The sequence below is a fragment of the Rattus norvegicus genome, chromosome 10, assembly GCF_021556685.1.
Source record: "Rattus norvegicus strain SHRSP/BbbUtx chromosome 10, alternate assembly SHRSP_T2T, whole genome shotgun sequence".
Classification (NCBI taxonomy): domain Eukaryota; kingdom Metazoa; phylum Chordata; class Mammalia; order Rodentia; family Muridae; genus Rattus; species Rattus norvegicus.
Genome location: NC_141543.1, coordinates 8,244,873 through 8,267,917, shown reverse-complemented (window position 1 = coordinate 8,267,917; position 23,045 = coordinate 8,244,873). Strand labels below are relative to the sequence as shown.

The window sequence follows — 23,045 nt, the reverse complement described above, 5'->3', positions numbered from 1 at the left end:
CATTTCCTGAAGATTTTCAAATTTTGTTGAATATAGGTTTTTATAGTAAGATCTGATGATTTTTTGAATTTCCTCTGAATCTGTAGTTATGTCTCCCTTTTCATTTCTGATTTTGTTAATTTGGACGCACTCTCTGTGTCCTCTCGTTAGTCTGGCTAAGGGTTTATCTATCTTGTTGATTTTCTCAAAGAACCAACTTTTGGTCCTGTTGATTCTTTCTATGGTCCTTTTTGTTTCTACTTGGTTGATTTCAGCTCTGAGTTTGATTATTTCCTGCCTTCTACTCCTCCTGGGTGTATTTGCTTCTTTTTGTTCTAGAGCTTTTAGGTGTGCTGTCAAGCTGCTGACATATGCTCTTTCCTGTTTCTTTCTGCAGGCACTCAGCGCTATGAGTTTTCCTCTTAGCACAGCTTTCATTGTGTCCCATAAGTTTGAGTATGTTGTATCTTCATTTTCATTAAATTCTAAAAAGTTTTTAATTTCTTTCTTTATTTCTTCCTTGACCAGGTTATCATTGAGTAGAGCATTGTTCAATTTCCACGTATATGTGGGCATTCTTCCCTTATTGTTATTGAAGACCAGTTTTAGGCCGTGGTGGTCCGATAGCACGCATGGGATTATTTCTATCTTTCTGTACCTGTTGAGGCCCGTTTTTTGACCGATTATATGGTCAATTTTGGAGAAAGTACCATGAGGAGCTGAGAAGAAGGTATATCCTTTTGCTTTAGGATAGAATGTTCTATAAATATCCGTTAAGTCCATTTGGCTCATGACTTCTCTTAGTCTGACGACATCACTGTTTAATTTCTGTTTCCATGATCTGTCCACTGATGAGAGTGGGGTGTTGAAATCTCCCACTATTATTGTGTGAGGTGCAATGTGTGTTTTGAGCTTTAGTAAGGTTTCTTTTACGTATGTAGGTGCCCTTGTATTTGGGGCATAGATATTTAGGATTGAGAGTTCATCTTGGTGGATTTTTCCTTTGATGAATATGAAGTGTCCTTCCTTATCTTTTTTGATGACTTTTAGTTGGAAATTGATTTTATTTGATATTAGAATGGCTACTCCAGCTTGCTTCTTCTGACCATTTGCTTGGAAAGTTGTTTTCCAGCCTTTCACTCTGAGGTAGTGTCTGTCTTTGTCTCTGAGGTGTGTTTCCTGTAGGCAGCAGAATGCAGGGTCCTCGTTGCGTATCCAGTTTGTTAATCTATGTCTTTTTATTGGGGAGTTGAGGCCATTGATATTGAGAGATATTAAGGAATAGTGATTATTGCTTCCCGTTATATTCATATTTGGATGTAAGTTTATGTTTGTGTGCTTTCATTCTCTTTGTTGTGTTGCCAAGACGATTAGTTTCTTGCTTCTTCTAGGGTATAGCTTGCCTCCTTATGTTGGGCTTTACCATTTATTATCCTTTGTAGTGCTGGATTTGTAGAAAGATATTGTGTAAATTTGGTTTTGTCATGGAATATCTTGGTTTCTCCATCAATGTTAATTGAGAGTTTTGCTGGATACAGTAACCTGGGCTGGCATTTGTGTTCTCTTAGGGTCTGTATGACATCAGTCCAGGATCTTCTGGCCTTCATAGTTTCTGGCGAGAAGTCTGGTGTGATTCTGATAGGTCTCCCTTTATATGTTACTTGACCTTTTTCCCTTACTGCTTTTAATATTCTTTCTTTATTTTGTGCGTTTGGTGTTTTGACAATTATGTGATGGGAGGTGTTTCTTTTCTGGTCCAATCTATTTGGAGTTCTGTAGGCTTCTTGTATGCCTATGGGTATCTCTTTTTTTAGGTTAGGGAAGTTTTCTTCTATGATTTTGTTGAAGATATTTACTGGTCCTTTGAGCTGGGAGTCTTCACTCTCTTCTATACCTATTATCCTTAGGTTTGATCTTCTCATTGAGTCCTGGATTTCCTGTATGTTTTGGACCAGTAGCTTTTTCCGCTTTACATTATCTTTGACAGTTGAGTCAATGATTTCTATGGAATCTTCTGCTCCTGAGATTCTCTCTTCCATCTCTTGTATTCTGTTGGTGAAGCTTGTATCTACAGCTCCTTGTCTCTTCTTTTGGTTTTCTATATCCAGGGTTGTTTCCATGTGTTCTTTCTTGATTGCTTCTATTTCCATTTTTAATTACTTCATCTGTTTGATTGTGTTTTCCTGGAATTCTTTCAGGGATTTTTGCCATTCCTCTCTGTAGGCTTCTACTTGTTTATTAATGATTTCCTGTGTTTCCCTAAGTGTGTTCATGTCTTTCTTGAAGTCCTCCAGCATCATGATCAAATATGATTTTGAAACTAGATCTTGCTTTTCTGGTGTGTTTGGATATTCCATGTTTGTTTTGGTGGGAGAATTGGGCTCCGAGGATGGCATGCAGTCTTGGTTTCTGTTGCTTGGGTTCCTGCGCTTGCCTCTCGCCATCAGATTATCTCTAGTGTTACTTTGTTCTGCTATTTCTGACAGTGGCTAGACTGACCTATAAGCCTGTGTGTCAGGAGTGCTGTAGACCTGTTTTCCTCTCTTTCAGTCAGTTATGGGGACAGTGTGTTCTGCTTTCGGGCGTGTAGTTTTTCCTCTCTACAGGTCTTCAGCTGTTCCTGTGGGCCTGTGTCTTGAGTTCACCAGGCAGCTTTCTTGCAGCAGAAAATTTGGTCTTACCTGTGGTCCCGAGGCTCAGGTTCGCTCGTGGGGTGCTGCCCAGGGGCTCTCTGCAGCGGCAGCAACCAGGAAGACCTGTGCCGCCCCTTCCGGGAGCTTCAGTGCACCAGGGTTCCAGATGGTCTTTGGCTTTTTCCTCTGGCGTCCGAGATGTGTGTGCAGGGAGCAGTCTCTTCTGGTTTCCCAAGCTTGTCTGCCTCTCTGAAGGTTTAGCTCTCCCTCCCACGGGATTTGGGTGCAGAGAACTGTTTATCCGGTCTGTTTCTTTCAGGTTCCGGCGGTGTCTCAGGCGCAGAAGTCCTGCCGCTCCTAGGCCCTCCCCCATGGGAGCCCAGAGGCCTTATACAGTTTCCTCTTGGGCCAGGGATGTGGGCAGGGGTGAGCAGTGTTGGTGGTCTCTTCCACTCTGCAGCCTCAGGAGTGCCCACCTGACCAGGCGGTTGGGTCTCTCTCTCACCGGGTCTGGGAGCAGAGAGCTCTGAACCCCATTTTTAATAGAGTTATTCTGACAGATCTTTTTATGAATCTTACATACAAATACACACTGATCATCATTGCAAGAAATATGTCTTCAATTAATGACAAAAAGTCGTCACACAGTTCTCATTCTGAGGCACTTTGCACCAAATTAGGGGTTGAAACGGTTCAAATTTTTAAAATGGGAAATAATATTGTTATATGAAGTGCCAAAATATTATAACTATTCTGATTTTCATTATGTTAAATTATTAAACAATTATTCTTTTTAAAAAAAAAGAACACATCAAAACGATCATCCATCATGATCAAATAGGTTTCAACCCAGGGATGCAGGGATGGTTCAATATATGGATATCCATCAATGTATTCCACTATGTAATCAAACCCAATGAAGAAATGAGGAAGCAATTGACAAATTTCAACACTTCTTCAAGTGAAAAGTCTTGGAAAAAAATCAGGAATTCAAGGCCCATATGGAAACATAGTAAAAGCAATATACAGCAAACCAGTAGCCAACATTTAACTAAATGGAGAGAAACTTGAAGCAATCTCACTAAAATGAGGGACTAGAGGTTGTCCACTCTATATACTTATTCAATATAGTACTCAAAGTGTTAGCCAGAGCACTCAGACAACAAAAGGAGGTCAAAGGAACACAAATTGGAAAGGAAGAAGTGAAAATATCACAATAGTCACAAATAACATAAAATGCCTCTGTGTGACTCTAACCAAACAAGTAAAATATCTATATGACAAGAACTTCAAGTCTCTGAAGAAAGAAATTGAAGATCTCAGAAGATGGAAAGACCTCCCATGCTCATGGATTGGCAGGATGAATATAGAAAGAGCAATTTGTAAGTAAAGAAATATATCTAATAAAAAACTAAAAAAAAGAAAATAGGTTGCTTAAAAGTTACTTATTGTATATATTTATTTATTTTATGTATATAAGTACACTGTAGCTGTCTTCAGACACATCAGAAGAGGGTACCAGATCTCATTACAGATGGTTGTGAGCCACCACGTGGTTGCTGGGAATTGAACGCAGGATCTCTGAAAGAGCAGTCAGTGCTCTTAACTGCTGAGCCATCTCTCCAGCCCAAAAGTTACTTATTTTATAGCAGTAACTTTTAAAATAATAAACTAAGGGAATGATAAAAATGTGTTAAATCATTTTTAGGCTCTGCATCAGAAAAAAAAGGAGAACATAACAATAGACACCAAAGAAATCAAGAAAAGCATAAGAACAGGTTTTAATATCTGTTCTCCAACAAATTTAAAAATTCAGAAGAGATAGTTTTACCAATAAATACCAGTTAACAAAGTTAAATCAAGATCAGATAAACACACTAAATAAACTTGTAACACTTAATGAAATAAAGGCAGTCATTAAAATTCTCCCAACCAAAACAAGGTCAGGACTTTAGTGCATAATTCTACCAGATGTTCATAGAAGAGATACTGCTAATACACCTCAAACTATTCCACAAAATAGAAATAGAAGGAACAGGTCCAACTACCCTCCCTGATACTCAAATCGAAGAAAAAAAAAAGCTCAACAAAGAAAGAGAATTACAGACCAATTTCCCATATGAACGGAGATGCAAAAATAATTAATAAAATGCTTGCAAACCAAATCCAGGAACACATAAAAAAAATCATCCTCCAAGATCAAGGAAGCTTCAAACCAGAGGTGCAGAAATGGCTCAACATTTGAAAATCAGTAATTGTAATCCAGCATATAGCCAAACTGACAGAAAAGACACATGATCATCTCATTAGATGCAATAAATGCCTTTGACCAACTCCAACACACCTTCATGATAAAAGTCTTGGAGAGTTTATGGATACAAGAAACATACCTAAATATAATAAACTCAACTTACGAAAAGCCTATAGCCAACATCAAATTAAATGGAGAAAAACTCAAAATAAATCCATTAAAATCAGAAACAGGACAAAGTTGTGCATTCCTCCTATATCCATTTAATATACTACTGGAAGTTTTAGCTAGAGCACAAAGGCAACTGGAAGAGATCTAGGGGATACACATCAGAAAGGAAGTTAAAGTATTGTTATTTGCAGATGATGTTATAAAATAAATAAGTGACCCTGTATGAATTCCGTAATGGAACTCTTACAGCTGATAAACACTTTCAATGAAATGGCTAGATACAAGATTAACTCAAAGAAATTATTAGTTCTATTAGATACACATGACAAATGGATGAAAAAAGAAATCAGAAAACAAATCCCTACACAATAGGCACAAGTAATGTAAAATAGTTTGGGGTGACTCTAATCAAGCAAGTGAAAAACATCTTTGATAATAATTTCAAGTATTGGAAGAAAGAAAATGGAGAAGATATCAGATGGGAACTCCCATGCTCTTGATTCAATAGGATTAACACAGTAAAAACAACCAATCTACATAGTCAATGCAATTTCTATCAAAATTCCAATATGATTCTTAAGAGATCTTGAGAGGATAATACTCAATTTCATATAGAAAAAAAAACGAGAAAATTAGGATAGCTAAAACAATCCTATACAATAAATGAATTTCTGTAGGTACCGTCATATCTGACTGTCAAGCTCTATAATAAAGCTATAGTATAAAAAACATGGTACTAGCATAAAATCAGACACACTGATGAATGAAATTGGACACCCAGACCTATATACAAACAAATGTATACACCTGATTTTTACAAAGAAGGTAGAAACATGCACTGGAACCAAAAAGACAGCATCTTCTAAAAACGTGCAAGTCAAACTGGATGTCTGCATGGAGAAGAATGCAAGTCGATCTAAATTTCTCCCCTCGCAAAACTCAAGTCCAAGTGGAGCAGTCCTCAACTATAATCAAGAGAGCATTTGACTATCATGAAGATAGTCTCGTCACTATTATACCAGTGGGCACATATTGCCTGGCATATTGGTATTTAATTTAACTGAAAGTCATTTTATCTTAATATAGTTTCAGGTTTGAAATTTTGGGGGAATAACTTCTTAAGTATGAGTTTAAAAAAAACAGATTCGTCTACACAGTCCACTCCCTGGGTGTGTTTCCAAAAGCAAGGCAGGTGTGATGACAGCTGCTAAAAGCACACACTCTGAAAGCTCACACTCTGAAAGCACACACTCTGAAAGCTCACACTCTGAAAGCACACACTCTGAAAGCTCACACTCTGAAAGCTCACACTATGAAAGCTCACACTATGAAAGCTCACACTATGAAAGCTCACACTCTGAAAGCACACACTCTGAAAGCTCACACTCTGAAAGCTCACACTCTGAAAGCACACACTCTGAAAGCTCACACTCTGAAAGCTCACACTATGAAAGCACACACTCTGAAAGCTCACACTATGAAAGCACACACTCTGAAAGCTCACACTATGAAAGCTCACACTCTGAAAGCTCACACTCTGAAAGCTCACACTCTGAAAGCTCACTATGAAAGCTCACACTGTGAAAGCTCACACTATGAAAGCTCACACTATGAAAGCTCACACTCTGAAAGCACACACTCTGAAAGCTCACACTCTGAAAGCTCACACTCTGAAAGCACACACTCTGAAAGCTCACACTCTGAAAGCTCACACTCTGAAAGCACACACTCTGAAAGCTCACACTATGAAAGCACACACTCTGAAAGCTCACACTATGAAAGCTCACACTCTGAAAGCTCACACTCTGAAAGCTCACACTCTGAAAGCTCACTATGAAAGCTCACACTGTGAAAGCTCACACTATGAAAGCTCACACTCTGAAAGCTCACACTATGAAAGCTCACACTATGAAAGCTCACACTCTGAAAGCACACACTCTGAAAGCTCACACTATGAAAGCTCACACTCTGAAAGCTCACACTCTGAAAGCTCACACTCTGAAAGCTCACACTCTGCAGTGCTCCTTTCACTGTTAGAGTCTTACCCAGACTCAGGGACCCAGGATTCTAGAATCGGTGTTGCCTACTAGAAAATGGTGTCCTCTTCCCAATTTTCCTCCTCTTATGGCAATATTTTTCTGGAAATTATGTCTTGTAACATATAAACCAAATGTCATCATTTCCTGTGCTAATTACTAAGGGAAAAAAAGGGAAAGGGTACTGGTATCATAGTCAACAGGGAGAGTACTTGCCTACTCTGGTTTTTTGAATATGTCTGGCCCAGAGAGTGGAACTATTTGGAGGTGTGGTCTTGTTAGAAGAAGTGTGTCACTGTGGGGGTGGGCTTTGAAGCTCTGCCCAGTGCAGAAGAGTCAGTTTTCTCATGTTTCACTTCAGAACCAGATATAGAACACTCAGCTCTTCCAGCATCATGCCCGCCTGGATGCTGCCATGTGTCCTGCTTTGGTGACAATGGACTGAACCTCTGAACCTGTAAGCTAGCCCTAATTAAATGTTATCCTTTATAAGAGCTGCCTTGGTCAAGTCTTCACTTAACAACAATAAAAGCCCTAACTAGGACACCTACAATGCTCATAATGACAGTGTTCAATTCCTAATACTTACTACAAAACTCAAAATCCATTGACTTTTAAAACTTACTCAATGAGCCAATTATGTATTTGCATTAAGTGGCAGATACTTAAAGATGGCAATAAGACAGTGTGTGAAAAATTACAGAAAGGAAAACTCAGAAAATCTTAATTACAATTATGGAAAACATAATGAAAACAATTGAATGTTGTATTTTTGGTTTACATGACACACAACTTTATAATATATAGCAGAAAATGCAATGCATTTATTATAAAAACTGAAAAACAATCCAATTTGTAATAAAGCCAACTTGCTATTATGTGACTGTAGAAGACACATATTGTATACTAGATTAAAATTTCTTTTTTATATAAATATATTACATTCATCATTACCTCAAATTAAATGAACAAAGATGTTTCAGATGATATGTTTTGAGACATAAAATTTCTCAGAAATAATTTAACTGATTTTGAATTTTAAGAATGTTACGAAGCAAATTAAGAAAAAATACAATTCCATTTACAATTGGTTTCCTTGGCTCCCTTTATCAGGAACAAAACTTTTTACTCTTTTTTAATTAGTGTAGAGTAGAGCTTTCACTATTAATCTTACCTGTACTGATCTGGTCAGGTTTTTTAAGTATTGATTTTAGCTGTTCTGGAGGTCTTAGTTCACTGTGGAATATTTTTAAAAGTGATAATTTAATATCAATATGAAAAACATCTACAAATGGTTGAAATTCATTTCTGTTTCAGTTCTTATACTTTATGTTATTAACTTACAAACAACAATTAATTGCTCTTCCGCACTTTGACTATTTGGGTAACTGTCCTTTCAACGTTTTCTTTTTTATTTTATTTTTATTGGATATTTTGTGTATTTATATTTCAAATGTTTTCCCCTTCCCCTCTCTCACATCCCCACTCCCCTGCCCCTGCTTCTACTTCACCATCTAGGGATTCCCCTATACTGGGGCAGCATCGAGCTGTCACAGGACCAAGGGCCTCTATCCTCCGCTACATATGCAGCTAGAGCCATGGAACCCTCCATGTGTACTCTTTGGTTGGTGGTTTAGTCCCTGGTAACTCTAGGATATCTGGTTGGTTGATATTATTGTTTTTCCTATGGGGTTGCAAACCACTTCAGCTCCTTCAGTCCTTTTTCTAAGTGCTCCATTGGGGACCCGTGCTCAGTCTGATGGTAACTGCAAGCATCCTCATCTGTATCAGTAAGGCTCTGGGAGAGCCTCTCAGGAAACAACAACATCAGGCTCCTGTCAGCAAGCATTTCTTGGCATCAGAAATAGTGACTGGGTTTGGAGGCTACGTTTGGGATGGATCTCCATGTGGGGAAGTCTCTGGATTACTTTTCTTTCTGTCTCTGCTCCACTCTTTTCCCCTGTGTTTCCTTCCATGAGTATTTTGTTCCCCCTGCTAAGGACAAAAGAATCCACATTTTGGTCTTCCTCCTTCTTGAGCTTCACGTGGTCTGTGAATTGTTTCTTGGGTGTTCTAAGCTTTTGGGCTAATATCCACTTATGAGTGAGAGCATACTATCTGTGTTCTTCTGGATTGTGTTACCACACACAGGATGATATATCTAGTCCCATACATTTGCCTAAGAATTTCATGTACTCATTGTTTTTAATAGCTGAGAAGTACTCCATTGTGTAAATGTACCACAATTTCTGTATCCATTCTTCTTCTTCTTCCTCTTCCTCTTCCTCTTCCTCTTCCTCTTCTTCCTCTTCCTCTTCCTCTTCCTCCTCTTCCTCTTCCTCTTCTTCCTCTTCCTCTTCTTCCTCCTCCTCTTCCTCTTCCTCTTCCTCTTCCTCCTCCTCTTCCTCTTCCTCTTCTTTCTTTTCTTCTTCTTCTTCTTCTTCTTCTTCTTCTTCTTCTTCTTCTTCTTCTTCTTCTTCTTCTTCTTCCCTCCTCCTCCTCCTCCTCCTCCTCCTCCTCCTCCTCCTCCTCCTCCTTCTTCTTCTTCTTCTTCTTCTTCTTCTTCTTCTTTTTTGTATCCATTCCTCTGTTGAAGGGCATCTGGATTTTTTCCAGCTTCTGGCTATTAAAAATAAAGCTGCTATGAACATAGTTGGGCATGTGTCCTGGGTATATGTTGGATAATAGTTTGTGTGTATGCCCAGGAGTAGTGTAGCTTGATCCTCAGGGAATACTGTGTCAATTTTCTGAAGAACCAACAGACTGATTTCCGGAGTGGTTGTACCAGCTTCCAATCTCACCAACAATGGAGGAGTGTTCCTCTTTCTCCACATCCTCGCCAGCATTTACTGTCACCTGATTTTTGATCTTAGCCATTCTGACTAGTGTGGTGTGGAATCTTAGGGTTCTTTTGATTTGCACTTCCCTAACGACTAAGGATGTGGAACATTTCTTTAGGTGCTTCTCAGCCACTAAAATATTCCTCACAGCTGAGAATTCTTTGTTTAGATCGGTGCCCCAATTTTAATAGGATTATATGGTTCTCTGGAGTCAAACTTCTTGAATTCTTTGTATATATTAGATATTAGCACTCTACTAAATGTAGAACTGGAAAAGATCTTTTCACAATCTGTTGGTTGCCATTTTGTCCCACTGACAGTGTCCTTTGCCTTACAGACATGTGACAATTTTATGAGGTCCCATTTGTTGATTCTTGATCATAGAACATAAGCCATTGGTGTTTTGTTCAGGAAAATCTCCCTGTGCCATGTGATCGAGGCTCTTCTCCACTTTCTCTTCTATTAGTTTCAGTGTATCCTGTGGAGGTCTTTTATTCACTTGAATCTGAGCATTCTACAAGGACATAAGAGTGGGTTAATTTGCATTCTTTTACATGCTGATCTCTGGTTGAACCAACACCATTTGTTGAAAGTTTTGGCTTTTTCCACTGGATGGTTTTAGCTCATTTTTCAAAAATCAACTGACTTTAATTGTGTGGGTACATTTCTGAGTACCCTTCAATTCTATTCCATTGATCTACCTACCTGTCTCTGTACCAATGCCATGCAGTTTTTTATCATGATTGCTCTGTAATACAGCTTGATGGTGATTCCCCCCCAGAAGTTCTTTTATTGTTGAGAACAGTTTTTGCTATCCTAGATTTTTGGTTATTCCAAATAATTTGCAACTCTATGAAGAATTGAGTTGGAATTTGGATGGAGATTGTGTTGAATCTGTCTATTGCTTTAGGCAAAATGACCATTTTTACTAATCAGTCCTGCCAATCCATGACCATGGGAGACCTTTTCATTTCTGAGATATTCTTCAATTTCTGTCTTCAGAGAATTGAAGTTCTTGTCATACAGAGCTTTCACTTGTTTGGTTAGAGTCACACCAAGGTATTTTATATTATTTGGGACTGTTGTGAAGGGTGTCATTTCCTTAATTTCTTTCTCAGCCTGTTTATCCTTTGAAGAGAGGAAGGCTACTATTTTGTTTGAGTTAATTTTATATCCAGTCACTTTGCCGAAGTTGATTATTAGCTGTAGGAGTTCTCTGGTGGAATTTTTGGGGCCACTTAAGTGTACTATCATATCATCTGCAAATAGTAATATCTTCACTTTTTCCTTTCCAGTTTGTATCCCTTTGACCTCTTTTTGTTGTGTAATTGCTCTGGCTAGGACTTTGAGCACTATTTGAATAGATAGAGAGTGGGCAGCCTTGTCTAGTCCCTGATTTTAGTGGGATTGTTTCAGATTTCTCTTTGTTTAGTTTGATGATGGCTACTGGTTTGCTGTATGTTTTTTGGTTTTACTATGTTTAGGTATGGGCCTTGAATTCCTGATCTTTCCAAGACATGTTAATGAAGTGTTGAATTTTGTCAAATGCTTTCTCAGCATTTAATGAAATGATCATGATTTTTTTCTTTGAGTTTGTTTATATAGTAAGTTACATTGATTGATTTCCATATATTGAACCATCTCTGCATCCCTGAGATGAAACCTACTTGATCACGGTGATCAAGTTTTGATGTGTTCTTGGATTCAGCTTATGAGAATTTCTTTGAGTATTTTTGCACCAATATTCCTGGGAGAAATTGGTCTGAAGTTCTTTTTCTTTGTAAGATCATTGTGTGGTTTATGTATAAGCATAATTGTGGATTCAACGAACAAATTGGGTAGTGTTCCTTCAGTTTCTATTTTGAAGAATAGTTTGAAGAGTATTGGAATTAGGTCTTCTTTGAAGGTCTGCTAGAATTCTGCAGTAAACCCATCTGGTCCTGGGCTTTGTTTGGTTGGGAGAGTCTTAATGACTGCTTCCATTTCTTTAGGATTTTGGGGGACTGTTTAGATGGTTTATCTGATCCTGATTAATCTTTGGTAGCTGGTATCTCTCTAGAAAGTTTTCCATTTCCTCCTAATTTTCCAGTTTTCTTGAGTATAGGCTTTTGTATTGGGATCTGATGATTCTTTTGAATTTGCTCAGTTTCTTTTGTTATGTCTTTTTTTTTTCCTTTCTGATTTTGTTAGTTTGGATACTATCTCTGTGCTCTCTGGGTAGTCTGGCTAAGGGTTTATCTATCTTGTTGATTTTCTCAAAGAACCAGCTCCTGGTTTTGCTGATTCTTTGTATAATTCTTTTTGTTTCTACTTGGTTGATTTCAGCTGTGAGTTTGATTATTTCCTGCCTTCTACTCCTCTTAGGTGTATTTGCATCTTTTTGTTCTAGAGCTTTTAGGTGTGCTGTCAAGCTGCTAATGTATGATCTCTCCAGTTCCTTTTTAGAGGCACTCAGAGCTATGAGTTTTCCTCATAGCACTGTTTTCATTGTGTCCCATAAGTTTGGGTATGTTGTGCCTTCATTTCCATTAAATTCTAAAAAGTCTTTAATTTCTTTTTTTATTTCTTCCTTGACAAGTTACTATTGAGTAGAGCATTGTTCAGCTTCTATGTGTATGTGGGCCTTCTGTTTTCTTGTTATTGAAAACCATCCTTAGTCTGGGGTGATCTGATGGGGGTGTTATTTGGGATTATTTCAATCTTCTTGTATCTGTTGAGACCTGTTTTATGACTGATTATATGGTCAGTTTTGGAATATACACAAGGAGGTGCTGAGTATATTCTTTTGTTTTAGGATGAAATGTTCTACAGATATTTGTTAAATCCATTTGGTTCACAACTTCTGTTAGTTTCACTGTGTCTCTGTTTAGTTTCTGTTTCCATGATGAGAGTGGGGCGTTGAAATCTCCCATTATTATTGTGTGTGTTATAATGTGTGCTTTGAGCTTTAGTAAGGTTTCTTTTATGAATGTGGGTGTCCTTGTGTTTGGAACATAGATTTTCAGAATTGACAGTTCATCTTGGTAGATTTTTTTCCTTGATGAGTATGCAGTGTCCTTCCTTATGCTTTTTAATAACTTTTTGAAAGTTAATTTTATTCGATATTATAATGGCTACTCCAGCTTGTTTCTTGGGACCATTTGCTTGGAAAGTTACTTCCTAGCCTTTTACTCTGAGGTAGTGTCTGTCTTTGTCACTGAGGTGCTGTTCCTGTATACAACAAAATTCTAGGTCCTGTTTACATATCCAGTCAGTTAGTCAATGTCTTTTTATTGGGGAATTGAGTCCATTGATGTTAAGAGATGTTAAGGAATAGTGATTGTTGTTTCCTGTTATTTTTGTTGTTAGAGGTGGAATTATGTTTGTGTGTCTCTCTTCTTTTGGTTTTGTTGCAAGAATATTACTTTCTTGTTTTTTCTAGGGTGTAGTTTCCCTCCTTTTGCTGGAGTTTTCCATCCATTATCTTTTGTAGGACTGGACTTGTGGAAAGATATTGTGTAAATTTGGCTTTGCCATTTCTCCATCTATGTTAATTGAAAGTTTTCATAGATATAGTAGCCTGGGCTGGCATTTGTGTTCTCTTTGGATCTGTATGACCTCTACCCAGAATTTTCTGGCTTTCATAGACTCTGTTGAGAAGTCTGGAGTAATTCTGATAGGTCCGCCTTTATATGTTACTTGATCTTTTTCCCTTATTGCTTTTAATAATTTTTCTTTGTTTTGTGCATTTGGTGGTTTGAGTAGTTTATGACAGGAGGAATTTCTTTTCTGGTCCAATCTATTTGGAGTTCTGTAGGCTTCTTTTATGTTCTTGGGCATCTCTTTCTTTAGGTTAGGGAAATTTTCTTGTATACTTTTGTTGATGATATTTACTGGCCCTTTATGTTGGGAATCTTCGCTCTCTTTTATATCTATTATCCACAGGTTTGATGTTCTCATTGTGTCCTGGATTTCCTGGATGTTTTGGGTTAGGAGCTTTTTGCATTTCTTTGATGGTCGTGTCAATATTTTTTATGGTATCTTCTGCTCCTGAGATTCTCTCTTCTATCTCTTGTATTCTGTATTCATGTACACTTGCATCTATGACTCCTGATCTTTTTCCTAGGTTTTCTACCTCCAGTGTTGTCCCTCTTTTCTATTTCTTTATCATTTATATTCCCATTTTTAGATGCTGGATGGTTTTGTTTAATTTCTTCACCTATTTGGCTGTGTTTTCCTAAATTTCTTTAAGGAATTTGTGTTTCCTCTTTAAGGGCTTCTACTTGTTTACCTGTGTTCTGTATTTCTTTAAGAGAGTTATTCAAGTCTTCTATCATCATCATGAGATGTGAGTTTAAATCCAGATCTTGCTTTTCTGGTGTGTTGGAGTATCCAATACTTGCTGTGGTGGGAGAACTGGGTCCTGATGATGCCAAGTAGTCTTTGTTTATGTTGCTTAGGTTCTTGCACTTGCCTCTTACCATCTGGTTATTTCTGATGTTAATTGGTCTTGCTGTCTCTGACTGGAGCTTGTCCCTCCTCTGGACCTATAAGCCTGTGATCTTAGGAGTAAGAGCAGTCCTGGGACACCAGCTCTCTCCTGGTAGGTTTGGGTCCAGAGGGCTATGGGACAACCTTAGCTGTCCCAAGTTGCTACACTGTTCCTGAGCCCTGTGCACCCCTGTCAGATCCCTCTTGGGACAGTTAGTGGGCCAAAAAGTGGCGTCTCAGCTCTGGGCTCAGGAGTAAGAGCACTCCTGGGAGACCAGCTCTTTCTGGGCAGGTTTGGGGTCTGGAGGACTGTGGGATAGCCTTAACTTTGCTGCTGATGGAGACCAGAAGGTCCTTTCATCTTTTTCTTGTGTTAAAGAAAAGGAAAAATTCAGCCTACAAAAACTCAACAACAAAAGCAATCAGAAAGAGAGAGAGAGACAGAGAGAGAGACAGAGAGACAGAGAGACAGAGAGACAGAGACAGAGAAACACACAAAGAGAGACAGACAGAGACAGAGGTAGAGAGGCAGAGAGAGACAGACAGAGACAGAGGTAGAGAGGCAGAGAGAGACAGACAGAGCGAGGTAGAGAGGCAGAGAGAGACAAACAGAGACAGAGGTAGAGAGGCAGAGAGAGACAGACAGAGCGAGGTAGAGAGGCAGAGAGAGACAGAGCGAGGTAGAGAGGCAGAGAGAGACAGACAGAGCGAGGTAGAGGCAGAGACAGGTGGTCCTTTGTTTGCTGCAGTAACTGATGGTTTCATATTTACATGCTCAACACAACTCGTTCTCAGACTCCACTTATCATTCTGTGTCCCAGAGTAACACAAGACCTTCTTTATCATACTTTGTTGGCATTTCAGTGATTGTTACCTCCCAAGAGGTTGGTTTGTAGACCATGGAATAGATTCTTGGTTCTGCTGACACACTTACTTCCAGCATCTCTTTTGTTTTGTTCAAGCTATTTCTTGGTAGCCCATTTATGCATTAATGAAGAAACCACAGCCTGGCTAAACAAGCATTTCTACTAATACTTAACAAGGTAATAACATGAACAGACCAAAAACAAAAAATAGTGAATAACTTTTGTTATACACTTTGAAACTGCTCTGAATTCCAAGTAGAATTTAGCATATGATTATTTGTAAAGTGTGCCTTTGGACAGTTGTAGTACCAAAAAATTATGAATCTTCACTTCCATGTCCAAATATTATGGAAGTAAATAACTTGCTTTATAGACAGATAACTAATAGTTATGTTGTAATTTGTCTCTTTTCTGTTCAGATAGCCTACTTGAGTTTCAGAATTCATTATGGTGGAAAACTGACCACTTGAGGAGAGAAATGATGAATGGACCTCTTCTGGTATAAAGATAGTGTGTGTGTGAAGGAGGGGTTCCATCATTTATGGAAAGGTGCTATACCTTATCCAAGAGGAATTTGCATTAAAGCTGTTGTCAAAAGAAGAAAATCAAATATTGGCTGCCTATGATACTGTCTGATAATTCAGAATGATCCTAAATCATGTATGCTCTCAGAGAAGATAAATGCCTCAAAGGACAGATACTAATGAAGTTATACATTCCCATTCTGACTTTAAAAAGTTTATGAATGTGTGAGAAGAGTCAGTTTGGCATCAATGACTGTGAATAACACTAGAAGGCTCCTTTTCCAAAGCAGAGAGTTAGTACTTGGGAAATGATGGTTGAATATGTAACTCAATTTTATATAAACAAAAAGGAACACGTTTTCAGTCTAAAATCACATTCCATAAAACTGTGCGGACTGTAATACACAGCAAGTATTAAGTATATAAAACAGTATCTATCTCAGAGCACACCCAACAAGGATTAGTTTCTTATCTGAAATTTCCCTAATGTTAAATATATTATAGGTATTGTTAAATATATTAAATCTTACCTGCAGCAAGGCTTCAAACCAGTATTGTAGTGCACTTCTAAAAATAAAGACAAAATGTGTTTTATTACAACTCTGTAAAATATATCAAAATTATCAGACTCATTGTTAGTATCAATTCCTTTGAGACAAATCTGGAAACTATTATAGAGACAATATGCATTTGTATCCAATTAATTCATGGAGAACTCTTCCATTCTCTGTATTTTTAAAATCAGAGAGAGACCTATCAAGCATCGGTGCCTAAAAATAAACTCCCACAAACAACTGTGGTGATATTAACTAAACACTCTCAGACAGAGAGTGTGGCAACCTAACCTGAGTCAGGATCACAAGTTGACTGTGTCACAAGACATTCTTGTAGTTGTTGCTTAACTCTTGGTCAATAGTATTAAAAAGAATTCTAGATTGGCTGTTGTGGTGCACATCTTTAATCCCAGCACTTGGAAGGCAGCAGAGGCAGGTGAAACCTTAATAGAGAGAAATTGTCACACACCAAAAAGAAAGAAAGAAAGAAAGAAAGAGAAGGAAGGAAGGAAGGAAGGAAGGAAGGAAGAAAGAAAGAAAGAAAGAAAGAAAGAAAGAAAGAAAGAAAGAGAGAGAGAGAGAAAGGAGGAAAGGAAGGAAGGAAGGGAGGAAGGAAGGAAGGAAGAAAGAAAGAAAGAAAGAAAGAAAGAAAGAAAGAAAGAGGGAAGAAAAGAAAACAGAAAATCATCTAAGACTGTATAATCTTTTTTCTTTCAGAAACAAAAGAAGTTTGTTCAGCTTTATAGTTGAAATTGTTCAGTTTAGAATGAAAATCTGTAGCATAAGAAGGTAGATGTAAGGCAATTGTCCTTTGCAGCATGTTGAAGCATAGTAGACAGAAACAGAGCAGGAATGAAAACCCTTACAAAAAGGTAAAGAGAGAATAATATACTTAATCTACTCATCTTCTTAGTTCCAGCTGTTTCCAATCTTCTGGGCAGCTGAAAACATGCTCATGACAATGTCCATTATCTCTCATGGTAAGAATTATGGGAAAGGCTCCTCCCTTGGGAGTTATGTACCCTGAGCTGTCTCTCACAAGGAGAGAGCAACAGAGAAGCAACAACAGTGTGGACTAGCACATTCATTCCATGGGCCACTTTCTGACATGCAATCAAGTTACACGTTTACATGCACAAATTATGAGATCACTCAAGTTTTCACTGTACAACAGTGATTTGTTTTTCATAAATGAAAATTATTCCTTTTTTTTTTTTTTTGGTCTGGTTTCAAAAAAAATCTCATTGTATCATCTTAGCATTCCCTATGACTCAGGAAGGGCTTATTTCCCACTAATTAATGGGCTGGGTCTGTAGCTCAAGGTTAAAGAATACGCTTATGGCAGGGGAGGCCTCAGTCAGTCCTCATCATCGTAAATGCAAAACAACAAAATTCGTAAAAATGTCATATAAGAAAATTACCTCTTTTATCATAATCCTGACACTCGGCATTTTACATCTTTGTAGCAGGAATGGTGGGGCCACCTCTACGCAAATGCCAGAGGCCTTTGCAGTTGCAAAAGTATTTCCTGAAGGAAGACCTAATTGAGGACTGCCTGAGAGGCCAAAGATTGCTGGTGCAGACGATGTTATGGCTAACTGGAACTGCTGTATAGAGGAGATGCTTTCTTGGGACCAATGGGGCTTGGGTGGAGGGTGTTAAAGGAGCTTGCAGCAGTGCTCAAGTGAGATTGCTTCGGTGTTTCTCACCTGTGTCTGGAGTCATCTCGTTGACTCTGCATCACCTCACCTCCTACCTCCAAGGATAGGTAGGGTAAGGCAACAAGTAGTCCTGGGCACAAGCAGCATCTAGCGTCCAATGTGGTTGATGGACTATTTCATCATCCTCGATTTGTGGCTGCTTGTGAACCTCCTTTCTCGGAGCTCATTTTTTGCCCGTTGCTGCAAGGACTATACATGTGGTTTGACCTAATCTGCTTTTCTCCTCGTGGTACTGCTATTGTGCCCCATTCAGTTGCTTCTTTGGTGATGGTTCCTAGGTGTTTTCTGTCTTCTTTGTCTTTGCTGTTTGTTCCCGTGACGTCACTTTTGATCTTGGTTAGTTTGAGGGTAAGCATGTAGTGACCTTCTTCTCGTTGTTCTTTGTCTTTGGGTGAACTTGCTGTGGTAAGCTTGAGGTGGCCAATTTTTTCTTCTTTGTATTTGTATAGATGTGCATACAATAGGCATCTTTTCTGTTTTCTTTGTCTTTGTCTGCTCACTTTTACTTTTGGTCTGGAATCACCCTGGTATCTGACACAGGGGCCAGTCTCTCAGGTGGTAGTATCAGGGATCAACTTCCAAATGCCTTTTCCATCCTGGGAACACTGTGCAGGCAAAGAACCTTTGAGCTACAACTGAGGAAGTCCTCTGCTTAATAAGTGACTTTTGTCACCTCCTCTGTCATGTTTGTCACATCTTTTCATGTTTGTTTCCTTTGTGCTTATTGTCATGGGTTCTCTCCACTCCAACATCAAGGAACCCCACAGTAGGGCTCTGAAAACCCTTCTGGTTACTCATGATCTCAAGGTTAAGACTTAATGACCGAGACCAGTTTTGGAAGGAAGCTACTATTTTGGTCCCCTGGATATTGCCAGAGAACACGTGGGACCCTGACCTCTGGATGTATGTTCTCTTCCTTGCCCTTAAGTACAATGTACAGTCTGGGATTACTCCTCCCTTGTTCTTTGTCCTCATCCTCCACACAGTCATCATCAGTCTTAAGAAATCTTCCCCAGAGTATGTGGTGGCTGCTCACAATAAACACTGCCAGGATCAGGCTAATCATTTTCATTACTGACCCTGTCCTGCTTTCTCTGGGCAAAGAGGCTGATTTTAGCAATGAGAATGACAATGAGGATGAGGATGAGGATGAGGGCTCTAGCCCTCTGGCCATCATGCTCTAGCCCTCTGGCCATCATGCTCCAATGTCAATGATGATGTAGAGGGTACCTGGAAAAGAATGGGGGACAAGAGATGCGAAGAAGGATGCCAAGAGTCTGATCAAGGCGACAATTTTATTTTTTCCCAAGGCTGAATTTATACCATAACAGGGTAACAGAGAGGGGAGAAAGTGGGAAACATTTACACAGGCCAAGGACACAGTATTCGTGTGGTCAGCTGATGTCAGCAGGATGTTGGTTTTTCAGAAAGGTTACAGGTCATCACAGTGGGCATCTTGATGTCAGATGTATTTCTCAGCAAGGTCAGAGCTTATCATTCATTATTCATCCTGACCACTGGATTTGTATTAGTCTTCTGCAGCTGGCTGGGGATTTTCCATGGACCTAGTCATACTTAATTCTAACCATAATAATAACATCAATAATGGAGGGTTTCAAGGGCATCACTCCCAACACTCCAAGCCATCCTCTAGACCTGCTGTCCCAGATCCCTCACTCACTAGCCCTTCTGCTCCTGCTTCATCAGAGGTACCGCCAGCTTACCCTTGGCATGACTTAGGGGGACTTTGCCTTCCAGCAGGCACTCCTGCAGTGGTCGTTCCTACAATACCTGTCCTTCCCTAGGGGCCTCAATCTCCTCAGATATATCTTGAGGCTTTCCCTGTCAATCTTGTCCTTGATGCAGTGAGTAGGCCCTGGATTCCTATTCCTCTGGCAGACTTGGCATTAATCAGAAAAGCTGCCAACTACTCTGACGCAGATTCCCCTTATTTTGAACAAGTACTGAAGCAATGGACAGTGCCTCTCTAGACCTATTAAAATTGGTATAATCTTAAGACAGTGCTCAACCCTGCTGTGTTTTCTTAATATTTATTTATTATATATGAGTACACTGTAGCTGTCTTCAGACACACCAGAAGAGGGCATCAGATCTCATTACGGATGGTTGTGAGCCACCATGTGGTTGCTGGGATTGCTGGAACCTCTGGAAGAGCAGCCAGTTCTATTAACCACTGAGCCATCTCTCCAGACCCTCACTCTGTTTCTTAACTGGAGCTCTTCATATCATGACTTGGTTGAGAATCAGGCTAAAATTAACCTGAAATATAACCTTAATGCTAATTTTGATATACTTACTGGCCACAGACCAGGGGTGATAAAGAGGCCAAAAGAAGACCAGGACCAAGAGACATAATGTACATACTGTGTCTATTAATTTTTCTTCAGCCTGGGAGGGCTAATGAGCTCTGGGCTTTGGTGCCCTCGTCCCCCATTTTTTCCCTGGGGAAGTTAATTCGCTGACCTACCCTGTTCTTTTCTCTTCCAATGTGAGTTTGAATTTGTCATTCATGGACTTAGTCACTACTATAAGACAATTAGAAGGAAACTGGCCCACAGAGGAAATTTTCTGCTTTACGCCCAATGTCTCCTCCATTTGCTCTTGATCCAGCTATGCAATGTGACCATGGGGAACTTTCATGGTAATCTAACCTATGGCACCAGGGTAGGCATGAAACTTCACATTCCCCTCACTGATTACAAACCCCCAAAGGATTCCCCAAGCATATCATGTCCACCCCTGCCTCGTTGTCCAAGGGTCTCTCAAATGCCCACTTTTGTGGGCCTTCATATCCCTTGGGAGCCTACACTAGGTGTAAAATTCACTGGGGATTACCCAGTATTGTCATATAACCTCACAGTTGGCATGTGGTTTACATCACACGATGCTTACAATATTACTTCCTATGTTAACAGGGATACAATTAGATTCCAGTATGACCCCATTGTGAGAAATAGGGATTTATGGGGCCCTTCTGTCTTGATTTATGTCCCCTTACTCTCCTAAAAGGTGTCTGCCTTTTTAATGGGATGTATTACCACATAAAATGGTCGGCAAAACGTGGACTGGGGCAACCCATGTAAACGTGACCATTAGCAGCCAGATTGGCTAGAAAGCAAGCCCAGTCAGTGTCCAACCTCCCCTTTTCTTTTTTGTTCTTTTATTTCTCGTATTGGATATTTTTTAATTTACATTTCAAATATTATTCCCTTTCCCGGTTTCCCATCCATAAGCCCCCTATCCCATTCCCTCCCCTTCTTCTATAAGAACCACCCGCCCCTTCCCACCTCCCCACCTGTGGGGTAGTGTGCAGTGAAAGGCACCCTGATTCCTGGTCAAGACAGGTTAAATCCCCGGGAGACCCTAAAAGGGACAGCGGGTGCATTCCCAGCCTTCCAGATCAGGGCCTCACAAGCTGCAGCGCCCCCCCTCCCCATCCCTGTAGAGAGATTTGAGACAGACCTGTCACAGAGAGCAATGCCCCAAGCCCCTCCTCCACAGGTGAGGACGTGACCACAGGTTACATAGGTTCAGGACAGATCAGTCGAAGAGACAGGACCACGCCCCCGAATATGTAAATGAGGTCTTCCCAAGCTCTCAGGCCAAACCAATAGGAGGTACCTGCAGTCAGACACTGACCCAATCTGCCAGAAGCTTCCCTGTGCCCCTTGCTGGCTAGTCAGTCTCCCGCTGGCTCAGTCCAGCCCGAGGAACTGAAGTGGCAAGCAGCGGCAGAAAGGAAAAGGACTGGCAGCTGGGGGCGCAAAAGCTGTTCCCCTCCCTACCCGAGTTCTCTCTCTCCCTCGCCTGAACCCACACAGCTCGTGGGGTGAGAGATCTCCGTGGGCGATCATCCCAGCACTAGAGCCCTACAACTGGTGCCCACAACTTGGTGCTTGAACCTGTGACAGACTGCACAGATACTGTGGGAAGGTGAGCCCTCTTACCCCAACTCTGGAGACAAGCAACCTATCCTTTCCTGCTGTGCTTTCAGTCAGCACCATCGCGTGGGTTTGGACAAGCTGAAGAGGCAACTGAAGCCTCTGGCCAGAGCTACTCTCTGGTGTTGGCAGAAGGTCCCTCTAGCTCCTGTCTAAATCCTGACAGCCCACAACAAGTGTTAGCAAAGACTCTCCATCTAACCTTTCCTTTAAACAAAAAGAAAACCTGGTAATGCAGCAGTCACTTAAAAGCCACAGGGTGACTGCCAGTTCTTAAATCTGCGGGAAGGCTTAGCGTTTTGGACCTCTGTGGAATCCTCCAAAGCTGATAGACCAAAGGAATGTTCCCAGTGGACAAAGCTTTTCTCCTCTTTCTGTAAAGAACAATTCACCACCACAACCAAAAAAAAAAAAAAAAAAAAAAAAAAAATCTCCCAGAACATGCTCCCCCACCCCTCTCCCCAGCAGTGTTCCTGTCACTTACCACAGCCTAACACTGCCCTGCAGTGGCAGCAGTGAGCATGGTCAAACTTTCCTCATCATGTGTTCCCTAGCAGTTGTGCCCTGAGGTGGAGCAGACACAGGACCCCTCCCCCCAACCCCACTCCCAATGCTACACAGGAGACCCTAAACAAACTGTCTGCTTCTCCTGCCCCTTCCTCTCCCACCCAAGGGCAGGGCTGCATTAAAAAACAAAGGAGCTTCCACCTGCCCCTCCCCTTACTCCACCTCCCCCCATCCAACTAGGGAGATCTCTTACAAGCCTTAGAGGTAGTTCTTACCGCCCAACCAGAAAAAGACCACATTAGGACAGAAGATATTACCTATAAAGACAATGGAATACCCAAGGAGACCCTAAAAACTCTCTTCCAAATCACCCCCAATTCCTTCTAATCTACATTTAGAATTTACCAGCCAAGGAAAAACAAATGGGTAAAATACAGAGATCGCCCTGCTTAAAGCACCGCTGCTGCAGCACCGCAGAGCAGGCCCCTCCCAGCTACATCTAGGCCAGCAGCCAAAGACAATGGAAAAACA

The 23,045-nt window shown here is 40.2% G+C and overlaps 1 protein-coding gene across 2 annotated transcripts in view; it reads right to left on the bottom strand.

Annotated features, from left to right (window-relative positions):
• The window catches only part of Potea (POTE ankyrin domain family member A), a 142,151-nt gene that overhangs the window by 90,422 nt on the left and 28,684 nt on the right, over positions 1 to 23,045 (bottom strand). For both annotated transcript variants that reach the window (XM_087574848.1, XM_087574849.1), the window contains exons 6-7: positions 16,301 to 16,337; positions 8,245 to 8,306 (exon numbers count right to left, since the gene is read on the bottom strand). In XM_087574848.1, the coding sequence (XP_087430974.1) occupies positions 8,245 to 8,306; positions 16,301 to 16,337 (99 nt within the window). The remainder of the gene's footprint in view (positions 1 to 8,244; positions 8,307 to 16,300; positions 16,338 to 23,045) is intronic.